The following is a 19,229-nucleotide window of genomic DNA, read 5'->3' on the forward strand; positions in this document are numbered from 1 at the left end:
TACTGTACTTTCCACAGTGAAAGAAATCTCACTGCCCCTTATTTCCAGATGGAATTTTTTTATTAGCCTTAATATGTCCTAATAAGAAGTTCAAACTCTCTCAATTTATTGCCAATACTTCTGATAATATTGTAGCCGACCAGGCTAGCCAGGTGGGTAAAGTGCCTGCCTGGCAACCCAAAGGTCGTAGGTTCGAATCCCGCCTCAGGCTTGGACCAGGGTAAAATGAAAAAACTTTGGGGGGTGCATTATGGCCACAGAAGTCGATGCGCCAACAACTAAAAAAAAAACAAAACAAAAAGAAACAATATTGTACACACAACTTTGACTAAATGTTTTTGTGTTCTTTACTACCACATAACACACCTTTTGAAATTATTTAAGTTTATTAATTATAATAATAAAATCATCACTGCACTTGGAATATCTTCTGAATATCAGATGACTGAATTTGGTTTCATATAAGAACTCATGAGGCAAGTGCAATTTTGATCTATATCATCAGATAAACATATGTATGTATAACACACCCTTCTGCATCCACCCACACACAACTAGCAGTTACTCTGAACCATTAGTGTTCCCTCAAAGATACTGGTAAAGACCCCTAACACCACCTTTGTTGAAACGTATTTTCTTTATAAAACAATTTATTTCTACTAACAAGTGGGTCATTAATAAAAATTTTCCTTCAAATACACAACATGTCTTACAATACTACACTGGCAGGGTATCCTCTGATGGAATATCAAATATTTCATCAGAGGATATCATGATCTGAAATGCTGGAAGGGGTTGGGGGAAGGAACAATTAAAATCTAGACAGAATTACAATGAAAGTCCATTATTACAAGTTGAACATAGGTAAATTCTATGGCTATAATGAGTGAAATAGGCTGGCATCTCTAGCACTAACTGTAATAATCCAAAATTTTTCTGTAGTGAATAATTTAAAAGTATTCAAAGATCTTATCAAAATTTATCAATAACTTTTCTATTATTTAAAATTTTTCAAGGGAATCATAACATTTCATCTTCTGCATTTTATTCCATTAAAATCATGTTTCTAATTTTAAAATTAGAAATCCTAAGACCTTATTTTTTTGGCTGATGTTGTATAAGCTTGCTTTCTTGCAGCATATGCCTCAACTAATGCTAATGCTAAGGGACTGCCATTTTGGAGATCTTTTATATTTGTGATTTGTTTCTGGAAACAAATCACATAGACTAACCAACCACTGTCTTATGTTATTCTCAAGAAATCTGTTCAGGGGAATTTACTGTTTCCAGCAATTACTGTACTGTAATACTGCTTTAAGTACATATTTATAACTCTGTTCCAATGCTTGTCCACAGTATTTCTCAGAGTCACCTTCCATCTTAGGTAACCCTGTTGCATTCTGCACACAATGATCTTTTGTAATATTTCTTAAGCAGGTAATAAGCCCTTTACTGACCACATAAGAAGATATTTCTTGACTTAATTTTTGTACTAATTCAATAACGTTAAATACAGGTTCCATACAAAAAATTCTTCAAAGCTCTGTCATGAAACTATGACACTGGCGCCAAAAGTGGTATCTCAAATCACTAACTGGTTGGCACAAAAACAGAGTGGCATGTGTGTCCCGATTTAATTTTAAGGTGAAGCCCCCACCAAAATGCATTTTAAAGCCTCCCATTCATTCTATTTACATCCCATTTTTGCAAAATAATACTGTGAAACCATGCACACTCTCCATGTAAAGAAATAATTACATCATTCCCTCCCGCCACAAACATAAGCACCAGAAGTACATAGAAGGCATTACACAGTTTTCAATAAATATATTTCTGCAATGCTTTGTCAGTTTATAATAGTTGCTACAAGATCTATATGAAATATTCCATCAGAGGATATCATGATAGATTGAAACGCTGCAGGCAATTGCTGTACGAGTGATGAGTTCACTGCTTGTCTGAACCTGTATTCCAAGTTAACTTAGTAGATAATCCTAGCTCAACTGATTCTCTTCTTCTTCACTACTGTTTTAAAGTTAAAACCTGGAGCATCACAGGATGAATGAGTCACTGAAGAAACAGGCAATTATAAGCAGGAAGGCCTATAAAGTTTACACTGGACTAAATATTTTAATTTCACTGAATATATGGCCTTTTATATTAAAATACAGAGTTTTTTTTTTCAAGCTTTCAAAATCATCTTAAGAATTTTTCTGCCCGAAAATTTTTCTCGAAACAGTCAAAATCATTTGACTGTTACAAGAAAGGTACTGTTGTAGATGCATGTCAAGAGCTTCTCCAAAGCTTCAGCAAGAGAATCTCTGAACTCAGCTTTTGTTTTTCTCACCTGACTGAATATATTCTCACATGAGGAATAAGGAATTAATAAAATTCCAAGCACTATTTGGAATAATGTTATATTTCAAGTCTCTCATGTGCAGTTCTCAGTTACCAAACCAAGGACTACTGCATATCAATTCTTTCTTCCTTCAATAATGCCTAATAGGTTCTCAAACAGAAACTGACAGAACTGATCCTGCAAAACATCTACTGCTTTATCTGTTTCTTTGGAAACGTGTCCAAAAAAATTTCAAAATTTCAATTGTAATTTGAAAATGAGCCAACTGTTAAAAATTGTGCTAGCTGAGTATTTATAGGAAAATAAATTTTCAATGAGAACTTGTGAACACAATGTAGCCATACAGCAATGAAGTACTTCCTCACTGAACAAAAGATTATTCTATTTTAGACTCTGCCCAACCTTAGCAGAACCCAAAAACTCTGCCCAACCCAAACTTTGATTATAGTAAAAATAACTATAATCAAATTAGAATCATCCTTCTGATTTAGTCTGCTATGGTAATCAACTACCAAAATGGGAGTGGAAGATTTATAAACTGTTGATATAATAAATTTGCACATATTATTCTTCAACATATCTAGGAGTAATGACCTCAATATATGGATGTGAGATACACTGGCATAACAATTAAAAGAAACAAGAAAATTACTTTCAAGCCAGAAGAGCGGAACATCTTTTCCTTGGGTAATTCATTAATTTGCTTCTTTCAGAATATATGAACTAGATCTGGATAACAGTCATTGGGCTTCACTAGTGATTGTTTGTTACAGTTTTCAACTTGGTAACTCTGAAAAGTGTTTATTAGTCACAACAGTGCTACCAACCTAATTATACATTCAACCAAAGATAGTCAATGTGTACTCACGTGCTTCAAAACTTTTTTACTTTGGTTGGATCAACCATCTTTCTAGATAGTAGTAAATGTCCATAATATTTATCATATGCAGCTCGTTTTTCAGCATACAAATGGATAAGAATGACAGGACAGCATATAACTACCAAGTGTTCACAATCTCCTACTTTAAAATATCTTTGTTATTCCAGTTTTTAACCTACCACAACAGGGGAAATATTAACATTCATTTCCAGACAGATTTTTAAAGGAATAAGTGCTGTTACAATGTTTAGAAGAAGATGCCAAATGTTCTGCCTTATAGTCCCCTTCCAAAGTTGCTTTCAATTAGATGATTATTTTTTATTATGAAATGTCACCAGAATGGAATAGTTTGGAATCACTTTGATTACTGGCATCTATAGCAATCAAAAATGGTCCATTTTTTAGAGTCATCATTAACTCTTTTTTCCTATTCATGCAATTTTACTAACAATACCGGTTGTTTTTGTTCTCCCTCAACCATATTTTTTTGCTACTTCACTATCGGGAAGCACATTTCTGAACAACACACCTACATGATCAGCACAACATTTTACAATCATTTTCATTTATAAAAAAAATACAAACAAGTCTGAAAAATTATGTTTGGTAATACATCTAGATTTTTAATCTAAATCCATTGCTTCTTAGACACTGTGTTTCTGTGATAAACTTGCAACAGTAACTGATGCTTTTTGATGGGCACACTTTTGTTTTCTAGATTTATTAATTATACTGATGGAGGTATATGAAGCTTACCATCCAAGTTTGTAGATGATATGAAGGTTGGCAGGGTTGTTAATGGCAGTATGCTATTTCAAAGGGATCTAGAAAAGTTGGACAGATGGGCTGAGAGGTGGCAACTGAAGTTTAACATTGACATGTGCAGAGTACTGCATATGGGAAGCAGTAATCCAGAGTAACGTACCAACAGTGCAGATTCTTAAAATAGGCCTCTCGGGTGGGGAAAGTTCTGACTGATAATAACTGCAATGCAACACACCAACCGTATAACTAAACTTTTATTAAAATAATAATAATAATATAAGACCGGATAAAATTTTGTAATAATAAAATAAAATAAAATACACTGATTGTAAAATAAAAACAACTGCAGCTTTCAGAGGCGACCGCCTCCTTTATCAACAGTAAGACTTAACTTGTCATGGTACATCCTAAAATAACTGCAGGATCATGGCTTGCAGCATGTGTTATCGTAGGAGCATGGAACCACACATGCATGGAAACCGAAAATGGCTTCGGAGAATTTATCTATTTTTGCAACATTTATTTCTTTCTAAACAATGCAGACTTTCTTTATGCTTGCAAATGAAAAATCACATCTACACACAGTACACAAGGAAGTGTTACTTTTTTCGGAATTTAAAATGCAAGGAAAATCTTGTGTATGATGGGGTGTTTGAAAAGTTTGTGGTCTGAGTAAGAAAGGGTAGTGGTACAGTGTTAAAATTTTAGTTACTTAATATATAACACTTTAAATAGTAATCCACCAAGTTTCATGCAGAATTTAAATGATGGAGGGAGAGCCTGGAAGATGACCCTTGCTGTGGAAGATCTGAAATGTCCACTACTCCAGAGAGTGTTGGAAATGATCTGATGATGTGTGATTGATGGGAGACAGTTTGGTACATTGTCGGTGCCTTGGGCATCTCATTTGAATGTGTGTGTACGACATAACAGCAGAGGTTCTCGCTACAAAAAAGGTGATAGCATGATAGGTCCCAAAGTTGTTGACAGCATATCCAGCAAATTTCCTTACAGGTTTATCACCATGGATGAGACATGGGTCCATCCCTTTCAGCCAGAGACAAAAGAGCAGTGTAAACATAGCTCTTCTTCTCTTCCAACAAAAGCCAAGGTGATTCCTTCTGCTGGTAAGGTGATGGCATCAGGTTCCTGGGATGTAAATGGAGCATATTATGTAGACCTTGTGAGGCATCTGTATGAAAACAAAGACAAACAGTGAAGAAAACTCAGAAAAGGAGTCTTGTTCCACCAGGTCAAAGCACAGCATGAGTGCAACTTTGAAACCTTGGACCACCATCCTATATATTCGGCACCACTGAACTTTCACCTATTTCCTAATAAAAAAAATAAACAAAATACCTGGCTGGCATCCACTTTACCACCAACAGTGACTTCACTGCTGCAGTGGATGCATTCCTGGAGGCCCAAGAGAAAACTTTCTTCACAGCTGTAATCAATGCATTGCAGCATCAGTGGCAAAAGTGTTATTATCTCCAAAGGGAACTACGTTGAAAAGGTAAACATATGATCATATGAACCATGGTCATCTGAAACGTCTGAACTATTGTACCCCAGCATTGACTGCTTGGTTACATTAGGCCCTCAATCACAGAAGTTAAAAAACTTTTATAATCAATTAAAGAGATACTGTTCAAGGATTAGGCCTAAATTGAAGTTAGATGAAATGACAAATAGAAAAATATATATAATATATACATATTAATATTCATTAGTACTTACTTGTTCTACTTCTAGAACATTATATATCTCTTCATCTTTAAGGATGCTGCAGACTGAAAGGGGAACTGTCTGGTTAACCATGGCACGTGCTGCTCTTCCGTGAACCCTCAAGATTTCTTGTTCAGCAGATAGAACAAGTTTTTCCTAGAGAATACTTAAAACTTAAAATAAACTCTAAAAAAAAAAAAAAAAGTTGTTGCAAATGTGTGAATATCTAATCTACTGCATGCATGTGCAAACTTGTGACAGTTTTTCAACATTGTCCTATATTTAACCAACAAATCATCAGTTCATGTGCGTGTTTAATTTCATTAGTTTCCACATGAATAGCAATGCATTCTCCCCCATCTTACATCATTAACTATTACTCCTGGCCTTGGTTCTAGTCAACCTATTTTAATTAAAAAAAAAAAAAAATTGTTTTCCTGTCAAGAGAATCTTCCAATTCTAAATTCTTTTTCACCAAAGCAATATGCTCTCAATTATTCTGTTCTGGGACCTGATTCAGGACTGCACCAACTGGCAGACTATTAGAATCTAGTCCTTAATGAGTCCCAGTTATATTTGTTTGTAGGGCAGGCACCTACTACATATGTTCCTTCAATGACTCAAATTTTCCTAGCAATGTATCACGTTTTAATTTGATTACTCTTCTTCCACAAAGTGGAACAACAGCAATCATAACTACTGTGCTACCCATGAGGAAACTTGCATGTATATTTTAACAGTTTACACATAATTTAAAAGTTAGGTTACGAAATTATTTGAGGGTATCTAACCAGGAGACCCCTAAAATCTTTTAAGCTAGACTTGTAAGATGTTAGAAAGCACAGTGGAAAGAAAATATGAGGGTAATTCAAAAAATAAGTTACACTTGACCTTGTAGCCCAAGAGACAGTTATTGAGGTATGTAACATTATGCAATAGAAAGCACATACTTTGCACTACTTTTCCACATAGTCACCAAGTTGGTGTAAACACTTCTCGGAACATGTGACTAAATGTTCGATTCCCTGATGATAGAAATCCACTCCTTGGTCATTCAGCCACTGTCGAAGTGCTGTTTGCATCTGCTCATTGTCTGCAAGTCGTTGTCCCCCCCCCCAGATGTTCTTTCAGCTTGCTGAAGGTGTGTCCCGATCTTTCACAAGGCAAAAGAGCAGAACTGTACAGTGGACGTTGCCATACCTCCCATCCAAAACTTTGGAGCAAGTGTCGTGTTGTGTGTGCATTGTGTGGCGTGGCATTGTCCTGAATGAGAACAACACCTTTGCTTAACTTTCCAGGCTTCTTGTTTCTCATAGCTGTTTGCAAAGACCGTAATGTCTGGCAGTATGATGCAGCATTAATTGTTGTGCCTTTTGCCATAAATTCCATGTAAATAACTCCTTCACAGTCAAAAAACAGTGGCCATGACCTTTCCTGCTGATGGTGCAACTTTGAATTTCTTCTGCACAGCGATGTTGTGTGTCTCCATTTCATAGATGCTCTCTTTGTTTCTGGGTCGAAATGGTGAATCCATGTTTCATCACCAGTGATGATGTGGCATAAGAAATCATGGCCTTCCACAGAATAGCATTGAAGGAAGGCTAGAGAGAACAAAAAATGTTGTTCTTTGTGTTCGTCTGTCAGTGAATGAAGAACCCATCGTGCACACAATTTGCGAAAGTCAAGATGCTCACAGATGATGGAATGAACACTGATTATCAAAATATCCAACTTCTCTGCCATTTCTGCAACTGTCAGTCTTTGATTATTGCGAATCATTTCAACCTGTATCACACTGCCTGCAGTGGTCGACGTTGATGGCCTTCCTTTTTGATCAGCATCTGTCAATTCTGTGCGACCACTTTCAAACTGCTGGCACCACTTCACTATGGCTGGATGTGACATTGCATTTTCCCCATACACCACCGTTATTTCATGATGAATCTCTGAACAATTCAGATGTTTTGCCCACAAAAATTGTATTGTTCCGCATACCTCAAACGTTTGCTCCTACACAACTGTTACCACTATGTCAACGAAACTCACCTACCAGGGGAGCCCACGATATGAACTCTATTCCAGGCAGGCACCACATTTGTTGTGCAATTATATATATCAAGAGATGGCGGCAGGTGTAACTTATTTTTTGAATGCCCCACGTAGAAAGTGCCTTCTTGTAGTGTAACCTTTAGTAGAAAGTATGCCAAATGAAACCAAACTGGATAAATAATACCTGAAACTCCTCACTATAGCAGGACAAAGAAATCAAAACAGATACTAGCTATAGCACTGCAAGGGTTAACAAAGGGTTACTTTTAGAGGAAACTAAAATTTTGTATGTTTACAGGAGTGGGGGAAATAAGCTGGAAATATGATGACAGCATCCTGTATTTGCATCAAGGATTGCATTTGTCTTTAAGAATACATGCCAAAAAGGACAACTTTTTGGGAGAACAATCTTTCAGGACAACAATCTTTCAGTGATATCACTTATTCAGTAAACTTTGCACTTAGCATGAACTGAACTTGCATATTATAGCTATGTGACTGATAATACTGCACTTATGTAAGTACAGCTGAAAAAATGTATGGGTCATTAAATTGATGGTCAATCTCTTCCATAATCTTACTTATTGATGCATAAAAACAATAGATTTTATTCCACACAGCTAAAGTTTTTGCTGCCATTATAACTAGCCATACAGCTCATTAACTTAATAACAATGTAAAATGGTGACAAAACCAAAAAAACTTAGTGACCTTTGCTGTTATGGGAGAAATTAAAATTTCACATAAATAAATAAGGGCTCCGTGTACTTTGTTATAATTACTACTTCAGAAGATGAATAGTTTTTTTTATCCTCCAACACAAAAGTACTTTTTCTCTGAAGCACATTCATTGATATGCTCCCTGATAACATACTACACATGTATTTAAACTTGACACTGCATTAAGGCAGCAGTCAAAATGCACAATTTCACAAAACAGACCATCACAATTAAATATCTTATTTTTAATGAGTATGTACTTGATATTACTCTATTATGCAACATTTGTTATATCTTTAACCATTAGCATGACAGTAATTATAAATACACAGCAGCCAACTTTTCACTTCTGAAAAGTTGGAGATGAGATACTTGAATTGAGGAGGAAAATGAGATTTTTCAGAAAAAGTAGGTGGTCTGAAGTCAATAGTACACTAGAAAATAAATTTTGCTGACAACATTTTGCATTTCATAATTAAAATATAGCCATAAGATTGTTTACCAGAAAAGTGCATGGCTTACTGTTAGATCGATCAATTATGACTGCTTCAAGAAAGACAGACACTTCTGCAAAATTTAGTTTATAACAATGCCACAGTTGTTCAAATTGGTTTTCAAGAGCTTTTTTTCTTCTTCTTTTTTTTAAATGGCTGAATTTTTAAAAAAAAAATGCCTTCTGCTATTGGTGTATTAAATATTTGAAACTGACAACACTTCCTTGTTCATATCAGCACACAAATCACCTTAACAGCACAATGTTGGTAAAACTGCACTAACACTTTTGGTAAAGTTTGCCCTCCATCAATCTGCTTTGACATTCATAACATATTCTCTGTGCTCATTGGTCTTTTAAAACTGTGATTGACAAGAAAGGCAGTTTTGGCTCCTATTTCTAGCTTATCAGCAACATGGGTGAGAGAAGTTGCTACTCCCTACATTTTTATTTGAAAATAAATCTTTAATAATATTAATTTTTAATAAGCTTTTAAGTTTTTTTATGAATCTTTGCTGTCCTCTAAACTGAAAAAGGACATTATCCCTGAGCTATAAATAAAAACGGTTCTATATGTGTGAAGTTTGTAACTACAGACCAGTTAAGTCTGACTTCAGTGGTAAAAATCTTAGAGGAAGTGATTAAGAGTGCAATCCAGGGACAATTAGATAGGTATGGCATTCTGAAGGACACACAACATGGCTTTGTTAAGGGTAAATTATGCTTAATTAACTTAGTAGGCTATTTTGACACAATTACTCAATGAGCTGGATTTAGGGAATAATTTTGATATAGTTTATTTGGATTTTAGCAAAGCATTTGACTTGATATCTCATGAGAGGTTACTGTATAAGCTTGAACAGATTTGGATTACAGGTAAGATTCTAGAATGGATTGCTGAGTGGCTGCAGGGCAGAAGGCAGATGGTTTTGATTAATGGATATTCTTCAGATTGATGTAAGGTCAGGAGTGGGGTCCCTCAAGGATCGGTTCTTGGACCACTGTTATTTCTCATTTTCATAAATGACATCAACAAAGGGATAAAAGATGTGATGTAAAAATTTGCAGATGATGTAAAATTGGCAGAGTTGTTATTGATCAGTGCCAAGCAGTGCTCCTTCAGGATAACTTGAACAGACTTCAGATGGTCAGAGAAGTGGCAGCTATGGTTTAATGCTGCTAAATGCAAGATCTTACACTTGGAAATAGCATCAACAAATAAATTATATACTTGGTGGGGTTGAATTAAAAACAGTGGAGGAGACAAAGGATCTGGGAGTTACAATATGGGTGGTTGTGAAGTTTCCTGAACAGTGTAAACATGCAGTCAGGAAAGTCCATGGTGTCCTATTGATGATTTATCAAATGCTATCCTGTAGAGATAGGGAGGTCATAATCCCACTGTATAAAACAATTGTACGACCACATTTGGAATACTGTGTTCAAGTATGGAGACAACATCTGAAAAAAAGTCATTGAGCTTCTTGAATGGTTCCAAAAGACAGGAAATTAGAATGGTGAGGTCAGCAGAAGGACGACCGTATGAAGAAATACTCCAATTATGTGGACTACAGAGCTCGGGAACCAGGCACCTCAGAGGAGATCTGATTGAGGTTTATAAGGCTCTAAGAGGATTAGTAAAATGAATGAAAGTGGAATTTTCACTGGTCTAAAGAATTCCAGAACTAGACGTGATAAATTTAAATTACAGCACTTGAGGTTCAGATTAGATTTAGGAAGTTTTCTTTTAGCCAGCAAGTTACCCTCGCAGGTAGTTGAGGCTGACAGTTTGAATAAATTCAAAGATCTACTGGATAGTTACCTAAACCTTATCTACTTGGTCATTTTTTTTTTCCAATGCAGCAAAAGCATGTGGCTTCCTTGGACTACATGGTGAATACTATTACTACTATATCGTATGTGTTATGTTGTAAATGAAAAATCTGTTGAATAAAGTTTACATTTTTTATGACTAACTAAACAATTATGGTAAACTATTCTCAGGTGTTTATTATGGTGTAACCTCTTAATGAGAATAAGAATAAACCTGAACTTTTTTTAAAAAAAAATTCTGATTTTAATATAGTTTAACTATTTTTTTGCAAAAAGGAAAAGTCAGAGAAAAATGATGTTATTACAGTGACATGAAGAAGGGGTCAAATCGAGTCAAAAAAGATGGATCATCTTTTGTAAACCTGGAGAGTTAGCAGCTACATAAATGTTTATATATACAAACCAGTCTAGGTGTTAATTCTTAACATTCATTGAAATGTACTATTCCAAACTGCTCAAACATTAGTTAATAAATTTGATGAGCTTGAAGTGCCAGTCAAGACATCAAAAGCAGATATTGTCGGGATATCAGAGATGTGGTGTCACACAGACATAAGCAGTGCAGAATTGGAATTTGGGGAGTACAATGTGTACAAAAAGGATAGACAGGCCAGGAAGGGAGGAAGGGTTATGCTGTTAGTTAAAAAACACATAAAATGTAAGAAAGAGTATCCAATTGATGTTGGTGGACAATACAATGTTGAGTCTGTTTCGTATGACATAAACACTGGGAAAGCAAAAATGAGGTGTGTGTAAGAGTATTATTATTATTATTATTATAGCCATATGGTGCAAGGAAGCCTAAGGCTTATGCTGCACCAGGCAAAAAAAGATTTCTGAACCACTCTGAGCAAGAGAGAGAGAGAGAGAGAGAGAGAGAGAGAGAGAGAGAGAAAGAGAGAGAGAGAGAGAGAAATAGAAGGGAATCACCAAGAAAGAGAAGAATGATGATATCAAGCTCAGGACCCTGGGTGTGCCAAGTCCATACTCACCGGATGTGAGCCCCTGGGGTTATCTTATGGTGTCTTGTCAATGATATACAGGAATTTTTCTAGCGAGTATAATGAGCAATTGTGCAGAGAAATAGAGTGGGCCAGTAAATCAGTGTCTTATAATAGGGGATTTTAATTTCCCAGAGATTGACTGGAATTTGTGGGTTGGTCATTCACACACTAGCATGTTCGGGAAGCAACTAGAGGGAGTAATACTCTTGATCTGATTATCAGTAGTGATTCTTCATGCATTAAGAATCTGCAGATAAAGAAATCACTAGGTGGCAGTGATCACAGTGCACTGAAGTGGGATTTACTCAAAGAGGTAACTACCATCAGGGGTAAAGGGAAGGGTTTTTGCTTTTGTAAAGGTAACTATGGTGGTCTGAGACAGTATTTAAATTCTATATACTGGGACCAACTGATGATGTTACCAACAGCAAATTCAAAATGGGAAGCATTCAAAAGAATCTTGGAAGCTACTAGGCTTTTCATACCAACTAAGAAATATTGTTCAAGATTTAAGCCTAAATGGATGTCAGATGAACTAATTAGACATGTGGCAGAGAAGAAAAATGCATGGGATACATATAAATTAACAGATGACACAGAAGCCTATGATAAATATAAGCTGGTCTGTAACCAAGTCATAAAGGAGGTTAGGCAGGCAAAGGCAGATTACGAGAAATCTATGGCAAAGGATGTAAAGAAAAACAGCAAACACTTCTTTACTTATGTAAACTCTAGAAGGAGGGGGATGAATCAAATCGGTCCACTTGATATCGATGGTTCAACTGTTAATGATCCTGCTCAGGAAGCTAACAAAGTAAATGAATATTTTTCATCTACATTCATACATGAGGAGTTTAGCATTAGTAGTCATACGATGCAAGAACGCAAGCGTATGCAGCATCAGCAAAAAAAAAAAAAAAAAAAACCTCACTCCCATTCCACCCCTCCGTTCGTTCCAAATACCTGTCCAGCTCAGCCTTCCACAACTTCCACAACAAAAGATGGAAGTCTGTTCCACCAATGAACTACCCGCTGGCTGAAGGCAAACTTCCGCACATCTATCCTACGACTGTCTTTCCTCAATTTGAATTTATGCCCTCTCAGGTGATTATTCTGAGCAAGAGGAAGAATCCCATCACCATTGACCATGCTCAAACCATTCAAGGCTTTATATTAATTTCAGAGTTATTCAGGGAGGGGAATACCAGAGGTGTATTAAACTCTGGCAGTAAGCTAGATAATCTTGTAATAACTGAGAGTAAAGTGGTGGAGAAATTGTTGAAGATAAACATAAGAAAGGCACCTGGGGTGGATGGAATCTATCCAGTTATATTAAAGGAGGCAGCAAAGGAAGTACCCATGGACTGGAAATGTGACCCCAATCCAAAAGGAGGTTCAAAGCGAGACACCGGTAATTACAGACGTGCTAGTTTAACTTCTGTTCCAGGGAAATTAATGGAAGCACTGGTTAAAGAAGCACTGCAGGATCATCTAGACAAGACTTCAGTTATAGCTCGGACACAGCATGGGTTTTTTAAGGGGAAGTGTTGTCTGAAAAATTTGATTAGATACTATGATGCAGTCACAAAGGAACTGGATGCAAAGAAAGACTTTTGATACTGCTGCACACGGAAGACTGCTGCATAAATTGGAGCAGTGTGGCATTGGAAGCAAACTGCTGCTATGGATAAAGGGATGGTTGAGATGGAGAAGAAAGAGAGTTGTAATCAATAGACACTGCTCTTCGTGGACTAATGTTGTTAGTGGAATACCCCAGAGTTCAGTGTTGGGCCCACTGTTATTTTCTATATTCATTAATAATACTGATAATGGTATATCAGGCCCAAGTTTACAGACGATACGAAGGTCGGAATGCAGATGCAACAGGATCTAGAAAAGTTCAGCAGACGGGCTGAGAGGTGGTACCTGAAGTTTAACATTAACAAATGTAAAGTACTGCATATGGGAAGCTGTAACCCCAGAGTAACATATCAATTGTGTGATACTACACTGACAGTGGCAGAGTGAAAAGTACATGGGGGGGAAATTTTGCAGGCAGATATGAAGATTTCTGAGCAGTGCAGATGGTCTGCAAGAGTATCTCATGGTTTCTTGTCAATGATACACAGGAATTTTTTTAGCAGGGATAAGGAGGTGATTATCCCCTTGTATAAGATAGTCAGGCCACACCTTGAGTACTATATACAGGTCTGGAGGCCTCATTTTAAGAAGGATGTAGAGCTGTTGGAACGAGTACAAAGAAGGGCAACAAGATTAGTGAATGGAACAAAGGGTTGCTCTCATGAAGAAAGGCGATCTGATTGAGGTGTATAAAGCCATAATGGTTTGGGCATGCTCAGTGCTGATGGGATTATTCCTCTTGCTCAGAATAATCACCTGAGAGGGCATAAATTCAAATTGAGGAAAGACAGTTGTAGGATAGACGTGCGGAAGTTTGCCTTTAGCCAGGGGGTGGTTGAGTGGGTGGCAGGACAAACCAGATCAGACCTTTACGTAAGGGAAAGGGGATAGTAATAAATACACCAGCTGCCGTTGTAGATGAACTCAACAGTTATTTTGCATCGATATTTACAAATGAAAAGCCTTTTGTGGCAATGAGAAATTGTGGGAGCGAAGTTAAAAAATATGTAATTAATGATATTGAAATTTCGCAAGATTATTTAATGAAAAAACTTTCGAGCCTACAGGCCAGTAAGGCTCATGGAGTTGATGGAATATACCCTATAATCTTAAGAGAGGCGGCAAGCGAGTGCATTGAACCATTGAGGCTAATTATGCAAGCATCACTAGATTTGGGGAGATTCCCTTGGATTGGAAAAGTGCAAATGTATCTCCCATACATAAGGGTGGCTCTAAAAGTGAAATTGGAAATTATTGACCTGTCAGTCTGACTTCAGTAGTAGGGAAAATAATGGAGGCAATGATCAAGGGTGGAATTCAGGATCATTTGGATCGAATTGAAATTCTCAATGATACTCAGCATGGTTTTGTAAAGGGAAAATCATGTTTAACAAATCTGGTTCGCTATTTCGAAAGGGTCACTCACGAGCTGGATTTATGGAATAATTTCGACATTGTTTATTTAGATTTCAGCAAAGCTTTTGACTCAGTCCCACATGAGCGGTTGCTTTATAAGCTGGAACAGGTTGGAATCACTGGGAAAATCCTTAGATGGATAGACGGATGCCTTCAGGATACGAGGCAGAGGGTTGTGATAAATGGCTATTCCTCAGATTGGGTTGATGTAAGATGTGGGGTTCCCCAAGGATCAATATTAGGACCACTGTTGTTTTTAATTTTCATAAACGATATTGATGAAGGGATAGAGGGTGTGATGTCTAAATTTGCAGATGATGTTAAAATTGGTAGAGTAGTTAATGATCACTGTCAAGCTGAGCTTCTTCAGAGAGACCTAGATAGACTTCAGGAATGGTCAGAAAAATGGCAGCTGTGCTTTAATCCAACAAAGTGTAAGGTATTACACCTGGGAAACAGTAATCCCAAAATAACTTATTCACTTGGTGGAGTTCAACTAAACCCAGTACTGGAGGAAATGGACTTGGATGTTATGATACGGTCAGACATGAAATTCTCTGAGCATTGTAAACAGGTTGCAAGGAAGGCCCATGGTGTCCTATCAATGATCTATCGAACTTTTGCAAGTAGAGATAGGGACGTGATAATCCCATTATATAAGGCTTATGTTCGACCACACTTGGAATACTGTGTTCAAGTATGGAGACCGCACATAAAGAAAGACATCGAGCTTCTTGAAAGGGTGCAAAGAAGGGTAACTCGCCTGGTGAGATCGGCAAAAGGGCGTCCTTATGAAGAAAGACTTCGAATATGTGGGTTGCAGAGTTTGGAAACTAACACCTTAGAGGAGATTTGATTGAGGTGTTTAAGGCTTTGAGAGGCATCAGTAAAATGGATGAGGACGAAATTTTCAAGATTATAAATGATGCTAGAACTAGGGGACATAAATTCAAGTTACGGGGGGAAATGTTTAGATTGGACTGCAGGAAGTTTTATTTTAGCCAGCGAGTTATAAATTACTGGAATAAGTTGCCTTTATGGGTGGTAGAGGCCGACAGGTTTAATTTCCTTTTTTTTTTTTTTTATTAATTATTATTATTTATTTATTTTTTATCTTTTTTTGGCTGGTGCAGAATAAGCCATAGGCTTTCTTGAACCATGCGGCCGTTACTAATACTAATACTAATTATAATTGATTGTTGGAACAAACTTCCATCTGTCGTTGAAGTTGATAACTTAAACAGATTCAAGGCAGAACTAGACAAACATTTCGAGCGAGTGGATGGGTGAAATGAGAAGGGTGTGTGTGTGTGTGTGTTTTTTGGCTGATGCTATATAAGCTTGCTTTCTTGCATCATGTGCCCTTGCTAATGTTAACATAAAGTATTCATCTCTAAAACCTTGAAAATTTTTAAAATTCTCCAGGGTTCTGGATTTTAGTGTTTACTTTTAGTGTTTAGTATTTATTTTGCGGCAAGGCAACAAAGGCTCAATTGTCTTTTTCTATAATCAACTTATTTAAGACAAAAAGTAATTGGAAATTGCTATACTATGAGAATGCCACCAAACAATAAATGTAATGTAAATTGATGTAATGGTTAGTGCAATTGCATTTTTATATGTAGGAAACTACTCAAAGTAGGTGAATGAAATTGTTTTAATTATATCTCATATTGTGAAGACTTTCACAATGAGCTGCCATGATATTGCACTATCTGGAATAAGTAAATGCTTCACCAATGGAGAAGACAACTGTTATTTGTCCTTGGCGAATACCACAACCCAGACCTAACCGTTTCAAGGTTTTTTGGCCTCTCTTCAGTGGGTGGGCAGATACCCTGATGTTGCAATCGTGACAACTCAGTTATGAAGTATAACTCCACATTATGAGAGATGCCTGATGGTGCACAATAATTTAGACTAAAAGCATTATGGAGCAGAAAAGGCCCCAAGCTATGTGTTTATTGATGTATGGGTTAGTGCAATCGCATCATTTTTATATGTAGTAAACTACCCAAAGTAGGTGAATGGCATCATTTTAATTATACCTCTGATATCTTATACCCCACAGAGAATAAGTAACAAGTCTTCTCAAATGCTGAAGCATTACTTATTCGAGGTAGTGCAATACCATGGCAATTCGCTGTGAAAGTCAACACAATATGAGATATAATTAAAACAATGCCATTTATCTACCTACCTAAGCAAACTACCCAAAGTTTGCAACATATAAAAATGATGGGATTGCACTAACATATACATCAATAAACTCCCATGTAGCTCGAGGCCTTCACCCCATAATGCTTTTAATGTAATGTAAATGTAATCTATATATATATATATATATATTATTTTTTTTTATGAAAACCCCAAACATGAGAGGTATTAGAACCTATAGTACTTAGTCCCGTGCTTGGGTTGGAAGTTGAGAAGACGAAAGAGGATATTTGTTGAAATTAGACTTTAACTTCTGTAGACTGTAATTTTCAGGAAACACGTATGAAGGAAGGTTGTTCCAGAAAACGACAACTGAAACAAAAAGTTGGTTCTGTGAGTTTGAAGTTGGACAGTAAATGGATGTTGGCTGGTGGCGGCACATGTTCGGACTGTTTTGAAAGAGAGAGCGGGAATTATAGAAGCCAATAAAGAAGAAAAGTGCCCACGGAAGTATCTGTAAAAAACATATGCAGCAGAAACAGTACGTCTATGAGACAGTGAGTGGAGAGACTATGTTAGAGATGAGTCATTAATTAACCTAACTGAACTCTTCTGGATGGAATCTAGAAGCCTGAGAGAGAGAGGTTTTGGGGGCACCATATTCCATATGGGGCAGATTTGCGATTTGTACAGAATGAACAGCTATTTGGAAGAAAAGTAATGCCGAGAGTGAAAGAGAAAACCAAGTTTTTTAGATGAAGAGGAAGCAATATTTGTAATGTGCTTATGCCAAGAGAGATTAGAAGCCAGGGTAATCCCCAAAAGAGATATATCATTTTGCCTAGAAATTGGAGTGTCACCAAAGGTAAGCATAGGAGCAGAAGAATCCTTTTTGCAAGATATAAGAGAGGGCTGAGTTTTAGAAGGATTGAAATCAACTAAGTTGTATTTGCCCTACTGGAGAATTACCTGGAGATCGGCAATTAAGGAATTGGTAGTGGATATTCGAGAAGTTGAAGCTGATTGGGCAGGGCAAGGTTTCTCAAAATGGAAAGTGGAATGCAATGTGCTACCACTGGCAAAACTATGGACAGGATTTCCAGTCAATGGAAGAAGGTCATTAATATACAAGAGGAAAAGAACTGAACCTTGGGGGGACACCAGCATTAGTGGAGAAGTTAGAAGACAGAGAGCCATTTACCATCAGCCTCAGTGAGTGATCAGAGAGAAAACTTGATAACCAATTACAAAAAACAGTTAGCAAAACATAAGATGAAAGCTTGATTAGAAGACCTTTATGCCAAACACGATCAAAAGCCTTTAAGAGCAATTGCTTGTGTTTCACCGAACTTTTCCATTGAAAAGAAAAGTATATTGAGGTAAACTCCTCTTATTATTTTACAAATTGAATTTGTCTGTAAATGGGTAACATAAGCCAGTATCACCAGTGAATCGACACTGATGGAATCCATACTGGCGATTGTTAATCAGATGGAAGGATTCTAGGTAGTTTAAGAGTTGGCTGTTAATAGATTTCTCCATTACTTTAGAAAGAGTAGAAGTAATTGCAATGGGATGATAATTGGGTGGGAAGGATTTGTCACCCTTTTTAGGAACTGGCTGGATATGGGCAAATTTCCAAGCAGAAGGAAAAACACCTTTGGAAGAAGAAAGTGAAAAAAGGTGGCAAAGAACAGGATTAAGTTCAGGAGCACAGATTTTGAGAACAAGTGGAGAAATACCATCAGGATCTGGAGCTTTCTTAGCATTGAAATTCGTCAAAATCCTTCTGACGGAAGACCACAGGAGGCATTGGAGCGGGTTGGGAATGGTGGAAGATGTTTTACCAAGATCATTAATACAGGAGTCGGAAGAAAAATGGGATGTTTGCAGGTCAGCTTTATCCTTGGCTGAAGTGACAACATGATGATGGAAAACGATGAAGGTAGCTAAATATCAAAATGCAAATTGCTACAGAAGACATCAGGACCAGAACCAAATGAGTAAGTTGCGGTCTATATATCAAAATATCACATGCAATAAGTAGGATAAAGCAAAATGAAAAAGGAGGAAATGTCAGCTATAAATCAACACTCTTCAGAAAGCTGCTGGACAAAAGGAATGAAAAGCGACATTTTATAAACAAGCCAACCAAGCAACAAAGATACTTATTTGAATTGCAGC

The 19,229-nt window shown here is 36.8% G+C and overlaps 1 protein-coding gene across 1 annotated transcript in view; it reads right to left on the reverse strand.

Annotated features, from left to right (window-relative positions):
* LOC150082811 (uncharacterized) overlaps positions 1 to 19,229 on the reverse strand; it is a 204,515-nt gene that overhangs the window by 16,281 nt on the left and 169,005 nt on the right. Inside the window, exon 8 of the mRNA XM_090378290.1 lies at positions 5,745 to 5,888. Coding sequence (XP_090234416.1) covers positions 5,745 to 5,888 — 144 coding nt within the window. The remainder of the gene's footprint in view (positions 1 to 5,744; positions 5,889 to 19,229) is intronic.

Source organism: Mastigoproctus giganteus, chromosome 7 (genome assembly GCF_048544385.1).
Source record: "Mastigoproctus giganteus isolate SK-2022 chromosome 7, ASM4854438v1, whole genome shotgun sequence".
Classification (NCBI taxonomy): domain Eukaryota; kingdom Metazoa; phylum Arthropoda; class Arachnida; order Uropygi; family Thelyphonidae; genus Mastigoproctus; species Mastigoproctus giganteus.